The sequence below is a fragment of the Mesitornis unicolor genome, unplaced genomic scaffold (assembly GCF_000695765.1).
Source record: "Mesitornis unicolor isolate BGI_N332 unplaced genomic scaffold, ASM69576v1 scaffold1695, whole genome shotgun sequence".
Taxonomy (NCBI): Eukaryota; Metazoa; Chordata; class Aves; order Mesitornithiformes; family Mesitornithidae; genus Mesitornis; species Mesitornis unicolor.
In genome coordinates this window covers 6,248-22,368 of record NW_010187293.1, presented here as the reverse complement: position 1 = coordinate 22,368, position 16,121 = coordinate 6,248, and the positions used below count along the sequence as shown (strand labels likewise).

Below are 16,121 nucleotides of genomic sequence, written 5' to 3'. Positions count from 1 at the left end.
GGGAAAGAGAAGGCAAACACAGCTCTGCAGTAGCATTACTGAGGAACAAGCTTCATCTTCGTCTAATTATTAAAAGGAAATACTCAATTTTGAGCTAAATGCTGGATTAATTTGAGCGTGAAACAGTTTTTCACTGGGGACTGCTCAGTAAGAGGTGATGGGGACGACGCGGCGCGGACGGCGCTGGTGCCCGCTGTGGAATGCCACCACCATCTGTCGGCGGCAGCCGAATGCTGCTCCAAACAGCACAAGATACAGGAGCAAACCCTCCGGCAGCGACAGCGGCAGCGGAGGGAGGATTTCCTTGGGTCTTTCCCAAATTCCTTCAGGCCGCCAACATTTACTACCTATTTATCATCTCTTTCCACTAATGCTTTAAGCAGATTATTTTGTTTGCACGTGCTTGTTATTTAAAATGCAACCGATGTCTGGACGGCAGCAGCTGAAACAAATGCAAGTCACTAAAAAGGGGAGCGCTGATTCCCTATGGCTGTTTCTAGGAATCATAATCTGTGTGGAAATGAACCCTGATTGCAAATTTGGTGACCAGATAATTAAAATATAAATCAACGGCACGCAGGCTGGGCTGTTCTCTTTTCTGCAGCACAGAACAACCCGATCAGCAAATCCAATTACAGCAGTATCTCGAGCCAGCTTATATCACATATGGTTAACCGTATATCACACCGTTAAATGCATATAGCACACGGGTTTTATATTGCTGCGTTTATAAATGAATAAAAAGGTCTCAGCAGAACGGTCCGGTCCCAGCGTGTACGTGGGGGTGGCACAGACAGAGGTGTGCGCCAAAAACACAGCTCGATTGGTTTATAAATCAGATCCTGCTTTCCTTCCCCTTCCCAAGACCAGAGGAAAACACACATCCTTTGAAATGCCAACTCAATCTCATTTTGTAAAATTCAGAAGTTTAAATGAACTATTTGATTTTGTAATTACGGCAGTCAGTAAAACTACAGAATGACTTATTTAACACTGTTTGGTGGTTCTGAAACCAGCTCTACGTCTGCAGCCCTGGATACATTTCCTTTTCTATACCCCAGAAGCTCCCCTGAGGTTTTACCACTACCTCTAAATATGCACATGAACAGCATCTGAGCACTCAGTATCAGGGAAAAGACTTTTTTTTCTGTATTCAAATGTTTTCTAATTAATAATTTAAATAACTACCAATGATAAGACATGAGGGGTTAGATGTGCTGTGATCCGCTTCTTTGCATTTCTAAGTGTGCTTCTGTGAAATTCCAGCCACGTTTTAAATGTTAAAATGAGTTCATTCTAGAAATCAAAATTTATATTAGATTCTGGTCTAACAATGATAATAATGACAATGATGATAATGATAATGATGGTGGGAATAGTAAGAAGAAGAATAGTAATAATAAGAATAGTAGTAGTAGCAGCAGCAGCAGCAGTAGTAGTAGTAGTAGTACTAGTAATAATAATAATAATAATAATAATGTGATTATTCTACATTCAAAAGAATGATGCTTTTAAATGCAGTTTCAATATCTTGCTACTCAAACTGGAAAACAAATGAGCCTAGTTTTGTGTCCTGGAATATGAGCAGGACTGCAACTGATCCAAATACGATCGGGCTGCGCGTGTAAAAGGACATCCAGAAACCTACCTTTGTGAGAAATAACTGGCAACACAACTACATTTCTATAAGTCTTCCCATTTTTCAGAATGATTTGACATCTGCAAACGTTTTTCCACGCAGGAGAAATAGTGAAAATCCCACATCATTTCAGAAAATAGAAGCAAAATTTATGTTAGAAAGCAACCCAAACCAACACTCCCACTTCGACTGACACACACGCAGGAACGCAGAAGAAGGAGATTGTTGCTAACGTGAAAAGCGACTTACATTCCCAGACATTTTGTCTAGTTCGCTCATGGCCTCGTGTATAGCAGCTTCTAAATGGTTATTTAGCTTTCCACTTCTAGGAAGAAAAAAAGAATGGCATCAGTAATTCGTAGTAACAGACAAAACCTTACAAAACTTAACAATGAACACATGAGCTCACTGGACTTATTCTACAGAGTAAGTACAAATACCAAGCTCAGATCTATACACAGTGTTACACAAACCAAAGGGTGCTGTTATAATTACAAATACAAACTCGAGGCAGCAGTGGGTTGTGTGGTTAGTTACAATATCCACAAGACAAACTGCAAATTGAATAAAAAGCAGGAGTGCTTCACGGTAACAGAGCACTGTGTGCAGTTTTCTTTTAAATCAGCCAAAAGGGCCAGAATGTCACTTTTTTCCCTGTGAAAAACTAAATACCTACATGTCCATCTGCTTGGAAAGTCAGTGCGTGAGCTGCAAAGTCTTCCTCTTGCCCAAAGCACAAAGCTCAAAGTTAAATATATCCCTTCTAACATTAAACAGCCAGAGGAAAATAAGCCATATTAACCCTCTGAAATGTTGTTAGTTTTACCATGGAATAACAGCACACCAGGGGCTGTGGTAAACGTAGGGTGAAGACTTTCTTCCTCCAAACCAGAAGTTACCCCAAGCCATTGGGCAGCTCCATGCACACCTAATTTATAGTGACCTTTTTGATTTTATTATCCATCACAGTATCTTCAGGAAGCGCTAAAGGGCCAGTACCCAGCTGGGATGCTCTTTCCTGGGATGTAAAGATTTACAGCAACCAAAAGCATTGGCAAAGCCTGACAAGGAAATCGCCCAGATGAACCATCTGACCAGTGCTGCTCCTCAGTAACGCCCTCCCCAAACTCAGCCAAAACCATTTCGATCTGGGAAATCGAAACAGGAGATCCGAGAGCCTGTAATTCATTACTCAAATCAGATATTCTCCCTACCTGCAACGGTCATCTGAGCTATCCCAGGGCAAGCATTGCACAAAAACCTAAATAAACCAGAAACCTCACTGACCTGACTACACCACAGAGAGGCAGGATAGGGCCTCACCCCCATACAAAGTTGCCAACTTTAAGCGTTGAATGAATTCATTAAAACAGTGGTAAAGGAGTTCTGTGCAACTTCAAAATTATGTATCCTGATGTAGTTTAAATCAACCAAAGAAAACCAGAAGATAAACAGAAATAAATATTCGCATACAAAGCCTGACATCTCCACCTCCATTATAAACGACAAACAGGATATTGTTCAATGGCACCATAACTTCCCACAAAGTTAATGTGACTATTTATAATGCAGATATCTTAACTGCTAACATTGTGACTTGCGTGTCATCGGGAAGCAGACTGCAGATATCAAGTTACCTATCTGTGATATAAACTTATTTAATCAACATCGTGCTCTATCAGCAACCCACCCTTATCCCAGTATCTACAAAATCGCTGCTGTTAGTCAAAACAGCCATTTGAAAGTACTTAAAACACAATCCATCATTCGAATTGTCAGTGTAAGACACTGCTGTTATGTTCATTTTACTGTGAAGATGATGATCTGCCCCCGAGCAAATCAAAGTTTCAGAAGTGCCACCGCTGAAACATCCGTTCACTGCAGACAGAACACCGCAGCTAAAAACCCCAGGACTCGACATCAGGTCTCCAGTGATGCAAACCACCCTGTAAACACCGCAACTTCTGTCAAATCCTATTAAAAGCACACGATCTCTTAGAAATCCTCCCATGGCTAACAGCTTTGGAGAAGGATTCAAGTTTCCTGGAGAAGACAGAGACTTGGACTGCGTCAGGACACACCGAGTGCAGCTGAAGCTGGGAAGGTGGTGGGAGAGACGCGTTACTGGAGTCCTGCTCAGCTCTGAGCGTGGGACACATCCAATGGGAGGGACATCAGAGACGTAGCTGTGCAATGCTAAGAAGCCACTGCTCAAAGTTCATTTTGAAACAGCTTAGTATGGATGGCAGAGATGGTAACGGCAGGGATGTAAATGGCACATTGCTGCTGTGGGAAATAAGGCACAGGGCAACAGGAAACCACAGGAGACACTGGTGGTGGGTGATGGCCCCTGGAAGATGCTTTGGGTGCAGTGGGACAGGAGAACACGAGTGAACAGAGCCATGCACATAACCACGAAGCTCGGAGAGAAGCTGGGATGTTCCAAATTAATTTCCAAAATGATTTCCATTGGCACGGCTGGGAAATCGGAACAGGAGATCCAAGGGTCTGTAATTTATTACTCAAATAAGATACCATTTTGCAGGGCATGAACGTCACAAGAACCTGAATAAACCAGAAACCTCCTGACCTGACTACACCAAAGACCGGATCAGAGGAGGCTTTGCCAAGGGAAGACTGGGCCTCCAGCAGAGGAGATCTGGAGTCCACGACCGGACGGGTGAGGATTAAATACTGGAGTTAAGGTGCAACTTGGATTGCATCCTGTTACATCCCTACTGTAACACAGTTTGTAGCTTTGCAGACATTTTTCATCTTTAACTTAGTTTTAATAATTTTATATTTAATATATAATATCAATATATATTATTGGAGACTGAGTTGGTGTAGTGAAGGAAAAAAATTGGAAAATATACTTGTGCTGAGACAAGAACTGTAGGAACACAAAGTACTGAGTACTCAATACAGGTAGGAAACAGAAACAGGAGTATTCTACAAGTAGCAATAATATCTAATGCTAAAGGTTGTAAAAAATCTGGACTTTTGAGTAACAAGATACTACAGAGACACATAAAAAGAAGTCCATAAGGAGATTAATAACTCTTTCAGATCAATTCACAACTGTACACAGGAAAAAGAAGAAGGGTCCTTGAAGAAACACTAAAAGATATAAATTATGAAACTGAATTTGAAATTTCACTTCAGCGACACCAGCAAATAACTGAGGAGTTGCCCAAAGCCCTTCTCTGTTCTCACCGCACACCCCTGAACTCCTGTGGGTATTCTGAGGATGATCTTGGGATAAACCAACCACCAACACTGTCTCATTGCATAAAAACTATTTCCCTTAAGCGCCGTGTGACACAGAAAAAGGAGAAAAGCTGACACCTTAAAAGGAGTTGAAGACAAATAATTATTTAATTCCCTTAAGCCCATGCTTATTGTGGAAAGACGAGTATGGCAAGCTGACTTTAAATTCACAGATATTTCTACTGCAGCAGTAAAACAAATCCAACCACAGCACAACTGCCCCTTTTCTACCCTTTTCTAGCTGTCCAGATTTTTTTTCTCCTGAAGTCAACCATTTTCCTCTTTGTCTACACTGATGCTTCACATCCTAATGCTTCCTGTTTTTCTCCGTATATATTTGTAAATAAAAGCTGCATTTTATGGTTAAATACAGCCAGACTTCACAATTTCGCAAGTGCTGCTCAGCGATGGGAATTAAACAGAATTTATCGGAATAAACCTGTGCTCTGCCTGCAGCAGAGAGGCAAGAGATGAAGGGCAGATCTTGTTAAAAAAGCGTATTTGGCCAGAATAGTTTTGCTGTAATAACTTTTTTTTGCTGTAAATCAGAAATGCTATGCATGAAAGCTCCAACAAGTGGGCTGACATTTCACAAAGGCTACCGCAAATATCAGGAGATGCAATAAAAATGCAGATATCAAAGATCTCGGATCATTATCATAACCAACACCAGGAATTCGGAAAATTCACTCTTCATTTTGGCCGATGTGCTAAGCTCCCTGAAATGAGAGTCTTAGGAAAGGAAATAATTCAATTATTCGTTTCATGGATAAAGAAATGAGCATTCACTTACTTCCTGTTCCTCTTCCTGGCTCGGTTGTACGCTTCCAGCCCTTCCGTTAGTGTCTTCAGCTTCTCGGGCTCCACCTGCGTGAAGGCACGAACACCAAACCACATTACCCAGACCTGCAATCGCCAGACACCGCTTCTACTTCGCTGCTACACATGCATCGCTACGCAGCCGAATTCTCGCTGCGTCCCAGCAAGGGACGGCTCTACACACCCCCTCGTACACATATGGACATAGTGTAGTGTCTGCATGTCCACACCACGAGCAATAGAAATAACACAAACCAAGCCCATGACACTTAGGAAAACAAAATTAAGAAGGAAAAGAATAATTTTTAAACCTGGTTTGTCTTTATATTGTCACCGTGACCAATGGTAAAGTCTCATATTGTGCACGCACATTTACAAACGTACTTTACACCTCTGAGACCACCTGCAGTGCATTCAAACACCAAGCTGCCTGGTACACACAATACAATAGTTACAGACCCATCGACACAAGCGCGTTTCGCATCACCTCAGATTTCTGCATAAAGCTTTTAAGGCCCCGGTTCAACACCGTTGCTGATGGCACGGCCAAAGTCAGCCCTCGTTCAGAAGAGCCACAGCACGTGCTTAAATTCAGACTCTCAGTGCCTTCAAACGGGGGCAGGCAGGATGAAGAGCTTTATTTATGCGTCATGAACCTGTAAGTCTTGACGAGGATTCACTTCAGGCTTAATTTATTGGTTCTGAGAAATATATTCTGAGTTTTTTTCCATTTAAGCACGTACTTCAGCGATTTGCTGAGTCAGGGGTGGATTTGAACACGTGCTCCACAGGGCTGCTGGGCTGGGCCTGGGAGTAATTTAACCAGAAACTTAAGTTCTCTTGCAATCACCCAGAATTATAATATTTTAAGCAATCTGTACATAAACTGCTGCATATGAACACTGGCACCACTGGGTAGGTACCAGTTAGTACTGGCAGAAACCATACAAACACAACATTAATTACATCATCTCTATGACTTTATCATTTGCATTCTCCAAACATCACCCACTTAACTCTGCATATTATTTTGATCTGGCTCAGTCTTGCTTGTAAAAACAACAACAAGAAGTACTTTAAATACATCAACTTTAAGAAAATGAGTGACTAAATTCCTTTTTCTATGTCACTGTTGCTACTTTTCACTTGACTTATTTTTTAATCTTTGCATAACTTAACAAGAACCTTCCACGGCGTTTGTTTCATTAAGCAGTACAGCTTGTGTTCTGACATGAGGAAAATTAATTCTATAAATACAAATTTATTAGGCACGCCTATATACAACCCGAAAAATAAATTTAAATGCAAATTCCCTCTAAATCCAGCCTTTCGATTACTAAATAATTTATTTTCACAGCGAAAACTGAATTTGGGACGTGACAACGTGCAGTTAAGGAGTGAACAAGTTGCCAAAATCTCTAGATATAAGGCCAAATATAATACATGTATAGACCAAGTGTCACATGTCCTGAACTCAGGCATCTGATAATGAAATTGGGGAGTTCTGACGTGTATTTTCATGACACAGACTCAGTTATGCCACAGATTGCAGCGCTTTTCCCTTAAAACTGTGTTTACTTTCAATGCGAGACTGCAAATACTCTAAATAATTCCTCTCCTAAACAGCGTGTGGACAAATACAGATGCATACATAAGAAATATTCTCTGTTTAAAACCCATGGAGGTTTTTTTAAGGATAAACACGAGAAGAAAAGGCCCACAACACCCAGAGAACATGTGAACGGGCTCCAGCAGCTTATACGTTACATTTCCGACAGGAAAACTGCATTATCAGAGGCAGTGCTACTCTGTCTGCAATATATAACATAACTGCAGCTCCAGCCTTCATTTCTGACACACAGCTAGAGAAGAAACTTGTCTTTTCAAACGGAACAGAATGAAAAGAAATAAAACTCTGCCAAGGGTCGTGTACGCCTGCCATTAAATACGTAACAAAGTTCAACGGCAAGTATTTTTATGGCGAGCTAATACCATGTGTGGGTAACAAGGGACTTGTGCTAATTACCAACCAGGAATCAATATCCTAATTACTGGAATTCTGTGATGCTGGAACAGCAGAAACCCACTAGCACTGTCAAACTGCGACCATAACACGGCACTGGAAGTAACTACACCAGATATACTGGAATTAGAGTATCATACGCCTTCATTTACAAGAAGCCGTTACAACACTGAATAATACACACAAATGGGGTCTTCAGGACACTGATGATCACACCTATCGGTATCTAGAAAAGCTCAGTTTAAAACCCCATGTAACTGATGGGAAGTGCTACTGAGAACGATGCTTGCCCTGCAAGGATCCCTACAAAATGCACTAAAACCAGGCTACAACCTGCAAACCCTTCAACTTTCACATTGCTGCTCTCAAAACCTTGTTCCTTTTTAGGTGATCTGATTTGGATCATAATCAAATGAATTACTTAATAACCAAATGAATTACTTGGTGAAATACACATCCTCTGTATCAGGATGTGTGTAGCTTCAGACTTGCTTCTTTCCTTTATGGAAATTTCTGCTGCACTTCTCCTTTAATTTTCCAATAGTCCAAAAACCAAGAGTTCGTTAGGAAATAAAAGTACAATATTCCTCCCTTCTCCTGCCAGGGAAACACCATCCCAGCTGCTCTTCAAACAGAAGCATTATTACATTTAATACCCAAAGTCTTTTAGATGGAAACAAAAAATCAAATTATGTATGATATAAAGAACAGAGGATACACAAAGTACCATGAAATCCCAACAGCACAGCAAAACTAATGTTACAGCACAGGAGGTTCACATCTGGTTATACAAATGCTTTAAAAGTTGTTGTGAGAAGGCTCTGCAGAAAATACAGTTTTGATTTGACGACTCCCACCACGAACCGCAACCTTGCAGGATTTTCGGAAGCACTGAATTTCTGAAGACCATTTGCTTTTCAAGGTTATTTCTTGTTGGTGTGTTTTGGTTTGGTTTGGTTTTCTCCCTTCTTTTCTTCAGACCAAACATCTGAAAAATGCAGCTGTACCACGTTGTTGTAGGAGTGGCTGAACTTGAGCAGAGGTTGCCCTGCCATATCACAGCTTCTGGCTATTTTCACCTAGAACAGCACTACTGTAGCCACACACACTTTTTCACCATATCCCCTCATATCCCACCTGTCAACCTCAACTCCTGACCTTTGGTCATTCACTCTGAACTTCTTGTTGCAAATATATGTATTTTTTTTAAAATTTAAAATTATTATTATTAAACCGAAGGTCTTCTGATGTGAGAGGTGATCCATTATGTGGGATCTTCCTGATGAAGAACTGGAAGAGTCTCTTGGTGCGTCCACAGCACTGCATGAGCAGCAACGTACCCACGTACCCATTGCCATGGTTTGCTTCCCTGCTGTTTGTGCTTCAACGTGCAATAAAATCTGTGCCGCTGAATATAACATTATCTTATAATATAACACTTATATCATGTACAGAAGAGACACAAGATTCAAGACAGCAGGTTTGCTCAAAAGCAACTCCACATTCTCCATCCACAAACTGGGGAGTAAACATAAAATTGCTAAAGGGTGCAAATGAAGAAAATGTCACCTCTTTACACATTATTAAAAATAAGCTCTTAAAACATACCAAGGAGTCACATAGCTATGGATACACAATTCTGTGAAGTTCACACATAGATGCATACTTGGAACACATGTGCAGTGCACGAACTGTATTTGTGATTCATTCTATTTCACACCACCTAATTCTTCCAGTTTTGTTTCATCTTAAACCTTCCAACCCGAGCCATGCTATGGTCTTTTCCAGATTGTGGTCTGTACTTTATAAACTGACTGGTAACTCTGTGATCTAACCTTCCCAAGTAACGAGCTCTTCAGCATTCAGATACTGTTCCTAAAGGATGTTGATTTATCTAAATAAACACTTCTGTTCAGTGTACTCAGACGTGAGCTCTTTCAAACCTTTGTGGCTAAGGAGGACAACGGAGAAGGCAGCTGTGAAGAGACCGAGGTTCTCCTGACCTAGGCTGGAAACCATTCTGGCCAAACATCATCTCAGTCTTATAGCACCGATTCCTCCAAGATCTGCTGGACCTGTTCAGGATGTGGTTTAGTGGCCATGGTGGGGCTGGGCTGATGGTTGGACTTGACAACCTTAGAGGTCTCTTCCAACCTCAATGACTCAATGACTGTATGGGTCAATTAAATCTGGACATCAAGCTCATGATCTGCAGTAAGCCCAGCAGTCTTACCCCCCAGAGCCACCAGTTCCAGCTCAAGAAGATTCCGAGCTGTGCACTGGTGGCAGTGGGAGGCTGCTGGTGCAGGAGCACTCCTCAACGTGGTCTTGTGCTCGCTCTCCTCTGGATATCTCCTCTGGACAGCTGCTGTTGGCCAAATTCTGGGGAAAATACTACTGTGGTCCAACCCACTATCACCGTTCTCATGTCGTGCAATGTCCTGGCCAGGTATACCGGGGAAAGGACATCATTTTTAAGGGGTTTGATTTCTTGGTGCCAGAAGTAAAATGTTATTTCATTACATCTTTCCCTTCTGCTTATATATTTTTAAAATTTGCATTTTATAAAGCAGCACTTAAAAATATTTATATATGGACGATGTGAAATGTTTTATGACAACTACAAAAACACAATGTGGTGCAAGTAGTGGAGACCAGAATTTGAAATATTTATCGTTATAAAATAGCCAATAACTCCTTGCTAACTGTGTTTTCTGTATCTTCTCCAAGAAGCATACGATTTGTCGACAAAAAAAGATGGATTTTAGTAAGAAAGAGCAGATTTGGATGCTTTCCTCACTATTAAAAGATGGCCAGAACGTCCTTTCAAGGTGAAAATGCAGATGCATTTCCTCTTAAAGAGCGTACGTGTCAATCAGCGAGCTTTTACTTATTGCAGACTCCTCAATCTGATTAGATCAGCTTTCCTTTTTGCAGCTTTCAGCACTTTTAGATAACTCTGTATCAGTTTCTTTGGACACAACCAGAAGTTCAGCTAAACACAATGTAAGTTAAACTGTTCTTTGTTAACATTTTTTGTGTAGCAGCTCTTTTGAGCACAAATTGGTTTGCAAAACATCATCGGACCAAAATATAATGTTTCACTGCAGTGGCTGAAGCTTCTCATTAGGTAACTATGGGAAAAATGGAGTTCTGCAAGCTACAGCTATGACAAAAAGCAATTTGTACCGCTAAAATAAGAGACAAAGAAAGAAAATGAAGAAAGGAGCGAGATAGTTTTGATAAACATTTGTATAGGCGTACGTACATGGGTACATAGAGATAGATATGTGCATATATATGGAAATATACCTTCCCCTCCTCAGCGTTCTGCTGACATGAATTGTGAACGTCTTCTTCTCGTACGAGCTTTCCAGGCCATGAAGTCAGTCCTTTGATCTGGCCCCAGACCAAGTCGCCAACGTTAAACGTCCTCGGCCTGTAATGGATCAGCTCATTTGAAGAGGGGGAATCGGGGTTCCTTAGGTCATCCTCACTACTGATGCTTTTAGCATCCGAAGGGCTAGGCACACACCCATTAATGCTTTTGGCATTAAAATCTCCATTGTAATGGATATAGTCTTTAACTAACGAACTTTCCAAGCTATTTGAGGAACTTGGAGATTGCTCTTCCAGAACCAGGTCTTGTTTAGAAGTGTTCAGCAACTCCCCAAATCCTCTGTTCTGCTGAGGCCTGTTTCCATTTATGTGTGCACATCTTTCCACAGTGTTCTCCAGTCTTTCCTTAAAACTCATCGTAGTTCTTTTGTAATTGTTATACCTGAAATTCTCCTCCAACATTTTATCACTTTGACAGTTTCGCTGTGATAACAGTATCTGATGCTGCTCGCCTTGTAACAGCGGCAGCGCGGAGATGTTATTGGGCCTTTCGTGACAAGGGCTGCTATGGATATGGGCAGAGTGCTCTAGAAACTCATCGCATTTCCACCTATTAATCTCACCGACAGGACTTTGCTCCCCTTCCCACTGTTTTTTGGGTGTGTTACAACTTGTTGATTTGTAATATTCATACCCATCCCCTTCACTCGAATTTTTACCGTGCTCCGAATTCTTCAGTATTCGCGTTCCCCTGGCGTTCCTTATCCTACCTTCGTGATCAGAAACGGCAACGTTTCTTCCATGGATCACCGCGCTGACAGCGCTAGAAAGATTTAACGGGTCACCAATTGAGGCTGTGAAGGCACTCATGGCACTCAAAGCTGGAATGGGACTCATTTGCGTTGTACTGCTGACGGCAGTGGTGATCACCACTTGCATGCCTTTGCTCGCAGCATCGACGACCGCTTTGTAGATGGCGTCCACCGAGGCATCACCCTGAGCAGCGACGTTGAGGTTTTCCTTCGCCTGTTGGCCGAGAGGTGGTTCAGTTCTTGGCTGCAACTCACAAGATGTTTCTTGGAAAGGAGGAAGCATCGCGTTGGAGCTCTCGGGAACCGGTGGCATTCCCATCTGAGAGATCATTCTTTTGTTTAGGGCAGCAGCATCTTCCTGCATCCTCACCTGGACAAGGAGAGCAAAAGATGACAATTGCTGTTTTGCCCAAAATTTTCAACAGACAAACCGTTTCATTTTAATAAAAACATCAGGATGGTGCCCAGAGTGAGTATTTGTTACAGCAGATAATTTCATTTTGGTTACGGATCAGTGATGAAGTTTAATGCTGAACAAGCTAGATGGGAAACAAAAACAATAACGTAGAGGAAACCAAACCCACAGGATATTCGACTTTGCCTCATGGATCAAACCAGACTCTTCAAATCCTTCTCAGACTCCGATTTTTCTTCTGTCCTCCCTGCCAACTGTTCCTACTGCATGCTCCTCACCCAGTGTTTGGGCCATCACCGGGCTTTTGGAATGGACTAATGTTTCTGTTTTTTCCCTTTTGGTTGTGTGCTTCACCCATGGGATCTCTTTTACTTCAGCCCCCATAAGCTGTGTCTGCACCCCCTTGCATCGCAGCTGTACTGTCAGGCACTGCCACAGTAAACCGTAACCTTCAGATTTAAGTAACTGTGCTTTTTATATTTCCTGTCACATACACAGGCAGCAACGATGATCTCAATAATAGTGCTATAACAAAAAACTGTAAAAAACAAGGGCAAAGTATTTCCATAGCCTCCTTTAAATACTTACCACGACTATTCATAGAACTGAGAATCTGAAGCAAAAAATACTGAGGTAAAGCGACCAAAACTCACACAAAACCAGAGAGGTGACAGCAGTTACAGGACTGCGATTTTGCCATAGCACTGAAATGTCTACGCTGAGAAAATAACAAATCTTCTCCTTCTTAAAGGCAAAAGCAATTTCTGGCACTATCTGCGTGCTCCCCTCTTCACGTCCCAGGTTCTGCAGCAACCACGGTAATACTGAATAATAATAATAACAACAACAAATACGTATTGTAACTCTGATTTTATTACCTATTTTGGTTGCTCTGCTTCCTGTCAGTATGTGAGCTTGACAGCTCAACCTGCATTATGAAGACGTGTCTATTTAGGGGGCTAGCAGGGAGGAATCATTTTTGCATGGTTTTTTTTCATTGTATATTCAATTTAATGCCTGCTCTTCAGTCCATACAATCCACTCTACACATGGTAACCTCTAGTCATTTAGTAAGTTTCTAATTACTGCAAAGTGGTATCAATATTTATCCTCACCACTGAATTGTTAAGAGAGGCCTAAACAGGATTTTCTGATCGATTCTGTGGCATGGAAAATAAACAGGAATTTATGATCATTTCTGTGGCACGGAAAATAGTTTTGCTAAAAATGTCTAGTAATTGTCAGAATATACATAGCGTTTTTTGTTTCCAATACAAAATATAACTCTTTCCAAAGAAACTACACCCAGTTCCTAAGGAAGGAGGTATAAAATTTCAGTAACAAATGTTACTCATTTGCAAAATCCAAGAACTACTGAAAGAGGCAAGCAATTGGATAAATCATACTGTCTACATCACTCAGCAAAAAAATCCAACCGTGGAGGGTATCATTTCACCTCCTGAGAGCTGCACGTTTATTTGGATATTGATTTCGCTTTGCTTTCTACCTGGAAGTTCTGGAACAGACACGCCATGGGGTTGGGGTTGTTGGCTGGGCTGGGAATTGGGGGCTGGCCTTGAAAGCCCTGCACGTTCTGGTACCCCTGGAGAAGGTGCTGCTGCTGCTGCTGCTGCTGCTGCTGGCTGGGAGGAAACATCTGGTTGTTGTTTAACAGCGACTGCAGGTGACTCAGCTGGTGGTTGTTCAAGGCGGTGTTCAGAGCCGACACGTCACCTGCAAGTCAGACACAGGGGAACGCCCATCAGCGGGGATTTCAACAGCGGGAGGAATTTCCTCGACTCCCATTTGCACCCTGTAAAACAACCCCTTTCCCCTTCAATCTTCCACAAAGCTGTCTTCAAGGCATGTGTCTCCTACTCTGCGGTCCTTTATTGCTTCAGGACTGCTCTACCTGGCCTCTTCCTACAGGGTCCTGACGTGACTGTCGCTGCCTTTGGGACAGCAAAATGAGCTCCTGGGATATTTGGTGGCTTGGATCCCTACTCTGAATTTCCAAAGCGACTGCTTCAAACAGTAGAAACTACTTTATCAACATCTTGTATTGCCAGAAAATCTCACTTTACAAGAAAATTCTAGTTCTAGTAAAATAAATACACTGTTAAACCTGACTTTATGAAATAATAAAGCTTAAGAACATCTCCATTTCTCACGGTTGGGGTTTATTTAAATTAAAACCACATGTTTTCCTTAAAATTTCCATTTGCAGAATCATTGGTTAGTTGCATTTTACATGGAAAATGTAAGCAGGGTCGACTTCCCGATAGCCATTTAGTAGGTAAGCATGAGGTATTAAGTTAAAATACTTACCAGCTCTTTGCCACTATTTAATTCCTCCTCCTAGTCTATTTATTAGATTACACAGGCCAAACAACAGAGGAGTACTAATGATATTATATATTCTTGGTAAAAAAATCATCCAAAGCACAAAAACCCTTGTATTTAAGGGCTTTTCAGTCACTTGTTTTGGGATGCAGGTGTCAAGTGAGATACTTGGGTTTCTAAACTCCAAGCTACGATTAAAAAAATTGGAGAAACTGGGCAATATAAATACAGAATGAAGGGCAACCTCCCTCTCTGAACCTGTGCAGGGACCTCATAGATTTTGGGGAGCGTGCTTGGTTCACGTGGAGAAAGGCACGTTTTCGGCTGGCGCAGCCACTCGCACTAACCCTGTGATGCCACACGCACTTGAAGGAAGCGCTGCACCCAGAGATGCGCCTGCGCTTCTGCGACTCGAGAAACGAAGCAAGTCCGATGGCTTGCAGCGTTTTAGGGTGTATAAAGGAGGTCTAAGGTGGCATCAGAATTAAGAACGGAACATAAAACAATTTCCAAAACTGGTCTTCAATGTTACTGAAATGAATCAGGATGTATGTAATTGCTCACGATAACAGTTGTGTTTTGCTCAACAGAAATAAACAAGCTGTAACATACAAAAGCCTTACAAAAAAAAAGAAGTATGATAAAGTGGAGTCTTTAAAAATAGAAACTAGAATCCGAAATTCCCCCTCCCCAACCCTCTTCCTTTTATTTTTACTTTTTTTTTTTTTCCTTTTATATCTGTGAAGAAACTGAACTTACCAAGCAGACCCGTCCCCAGTAGAGGGTTAAGTAGCTGTGGCACCACAGAGTTACTGTTGAGTTTAGCTGGCCCAGATGCACTCCCAGCATTATTAGATATGTTCAGCAATGTTTCTGCCATTGACACCACTGCTGTCCCACCACCCAGGGCTGACACAGACAGTGCTGCCACTGCTGCTGATGTAGTGGTTGTGGTAGTGGTGGCTTGGGAGGAGGTGGCTATGGAAACCTCTGGATGATGAGCGGTGTTGCCCGATGCAGCGGTCAGGACACCTCCCACCAGCTGGGGATTCAAGGCCATTAATGCTGGGGCCCCAGTGACAGCTGGGAGGAGCAGGGGGTTAGAAGTAGTGTCAGCGCCCGAAAAGCTGGGTACGGGGTTGCCCAGGGGGTTGGGTAAAAGGCTCTCCACCCTGGTGCTTTCTGCCTGATTGCTCGGCAAATGGTCAGGTGGGGCTGGCAGCTGGGTTACCGAGGGCAAAGGGTTATTTTGCTGCTGCAACAGATCTGAGATGGTCAGATTGAAAGATGGTAGGGGGAGCATGGCCGCTGCTTGGGCTTGGTTCTGGAGGAGGGTCGCTAGAAGCTGAAAATGAACAGGTTGCAATACCTGCCCGTCCACGTCACTGGAGAGAAAAGCTAAAGCAGCATTTACATTCGGGTTGAGAAAACCTAAAGGGTTGAGGTTGACCTCAGACTTGC

General features: G+C 42.2%; 1 protein-coding gene across 1 annotated transcript in view; it reads right to left on the bottom strand.

Annotated features, from left to right (window-relative positions):
* LOC104541329 (methyl-CpG-binding domain protein 5-like) overlaps window positions 1-16,121 on the bottom strand; it is a gene marked incomplete at its 5' end in the record, with an annotated part of 17,456 nt that overhangs the window by 986 nt on the left and 349 nt on the right. The window contains 5 exons of the mRNA XM_010185374.1: window positions 1,889-1,964; window positions 5,703-5,776; window positions 11,064-12,272; window positions 13,825-14,051; window positions 15,420-16,121. Of these exons, the coding sequence (XP_010183676.1) occupies window positions 1,889-1,964; window positions 5,703-5,776; window positions 11,064-12,272; window positions 13,825-14,051; window positions 15,420-16,121 (2,288 nt within the window). The remainder of the gene's footprint in view (window positions 1-1,888; window positions 1,965-5,702; window positions 5,777-11,063; window positions 12,273-13,824; window positions 14,052-15,419) is intronic.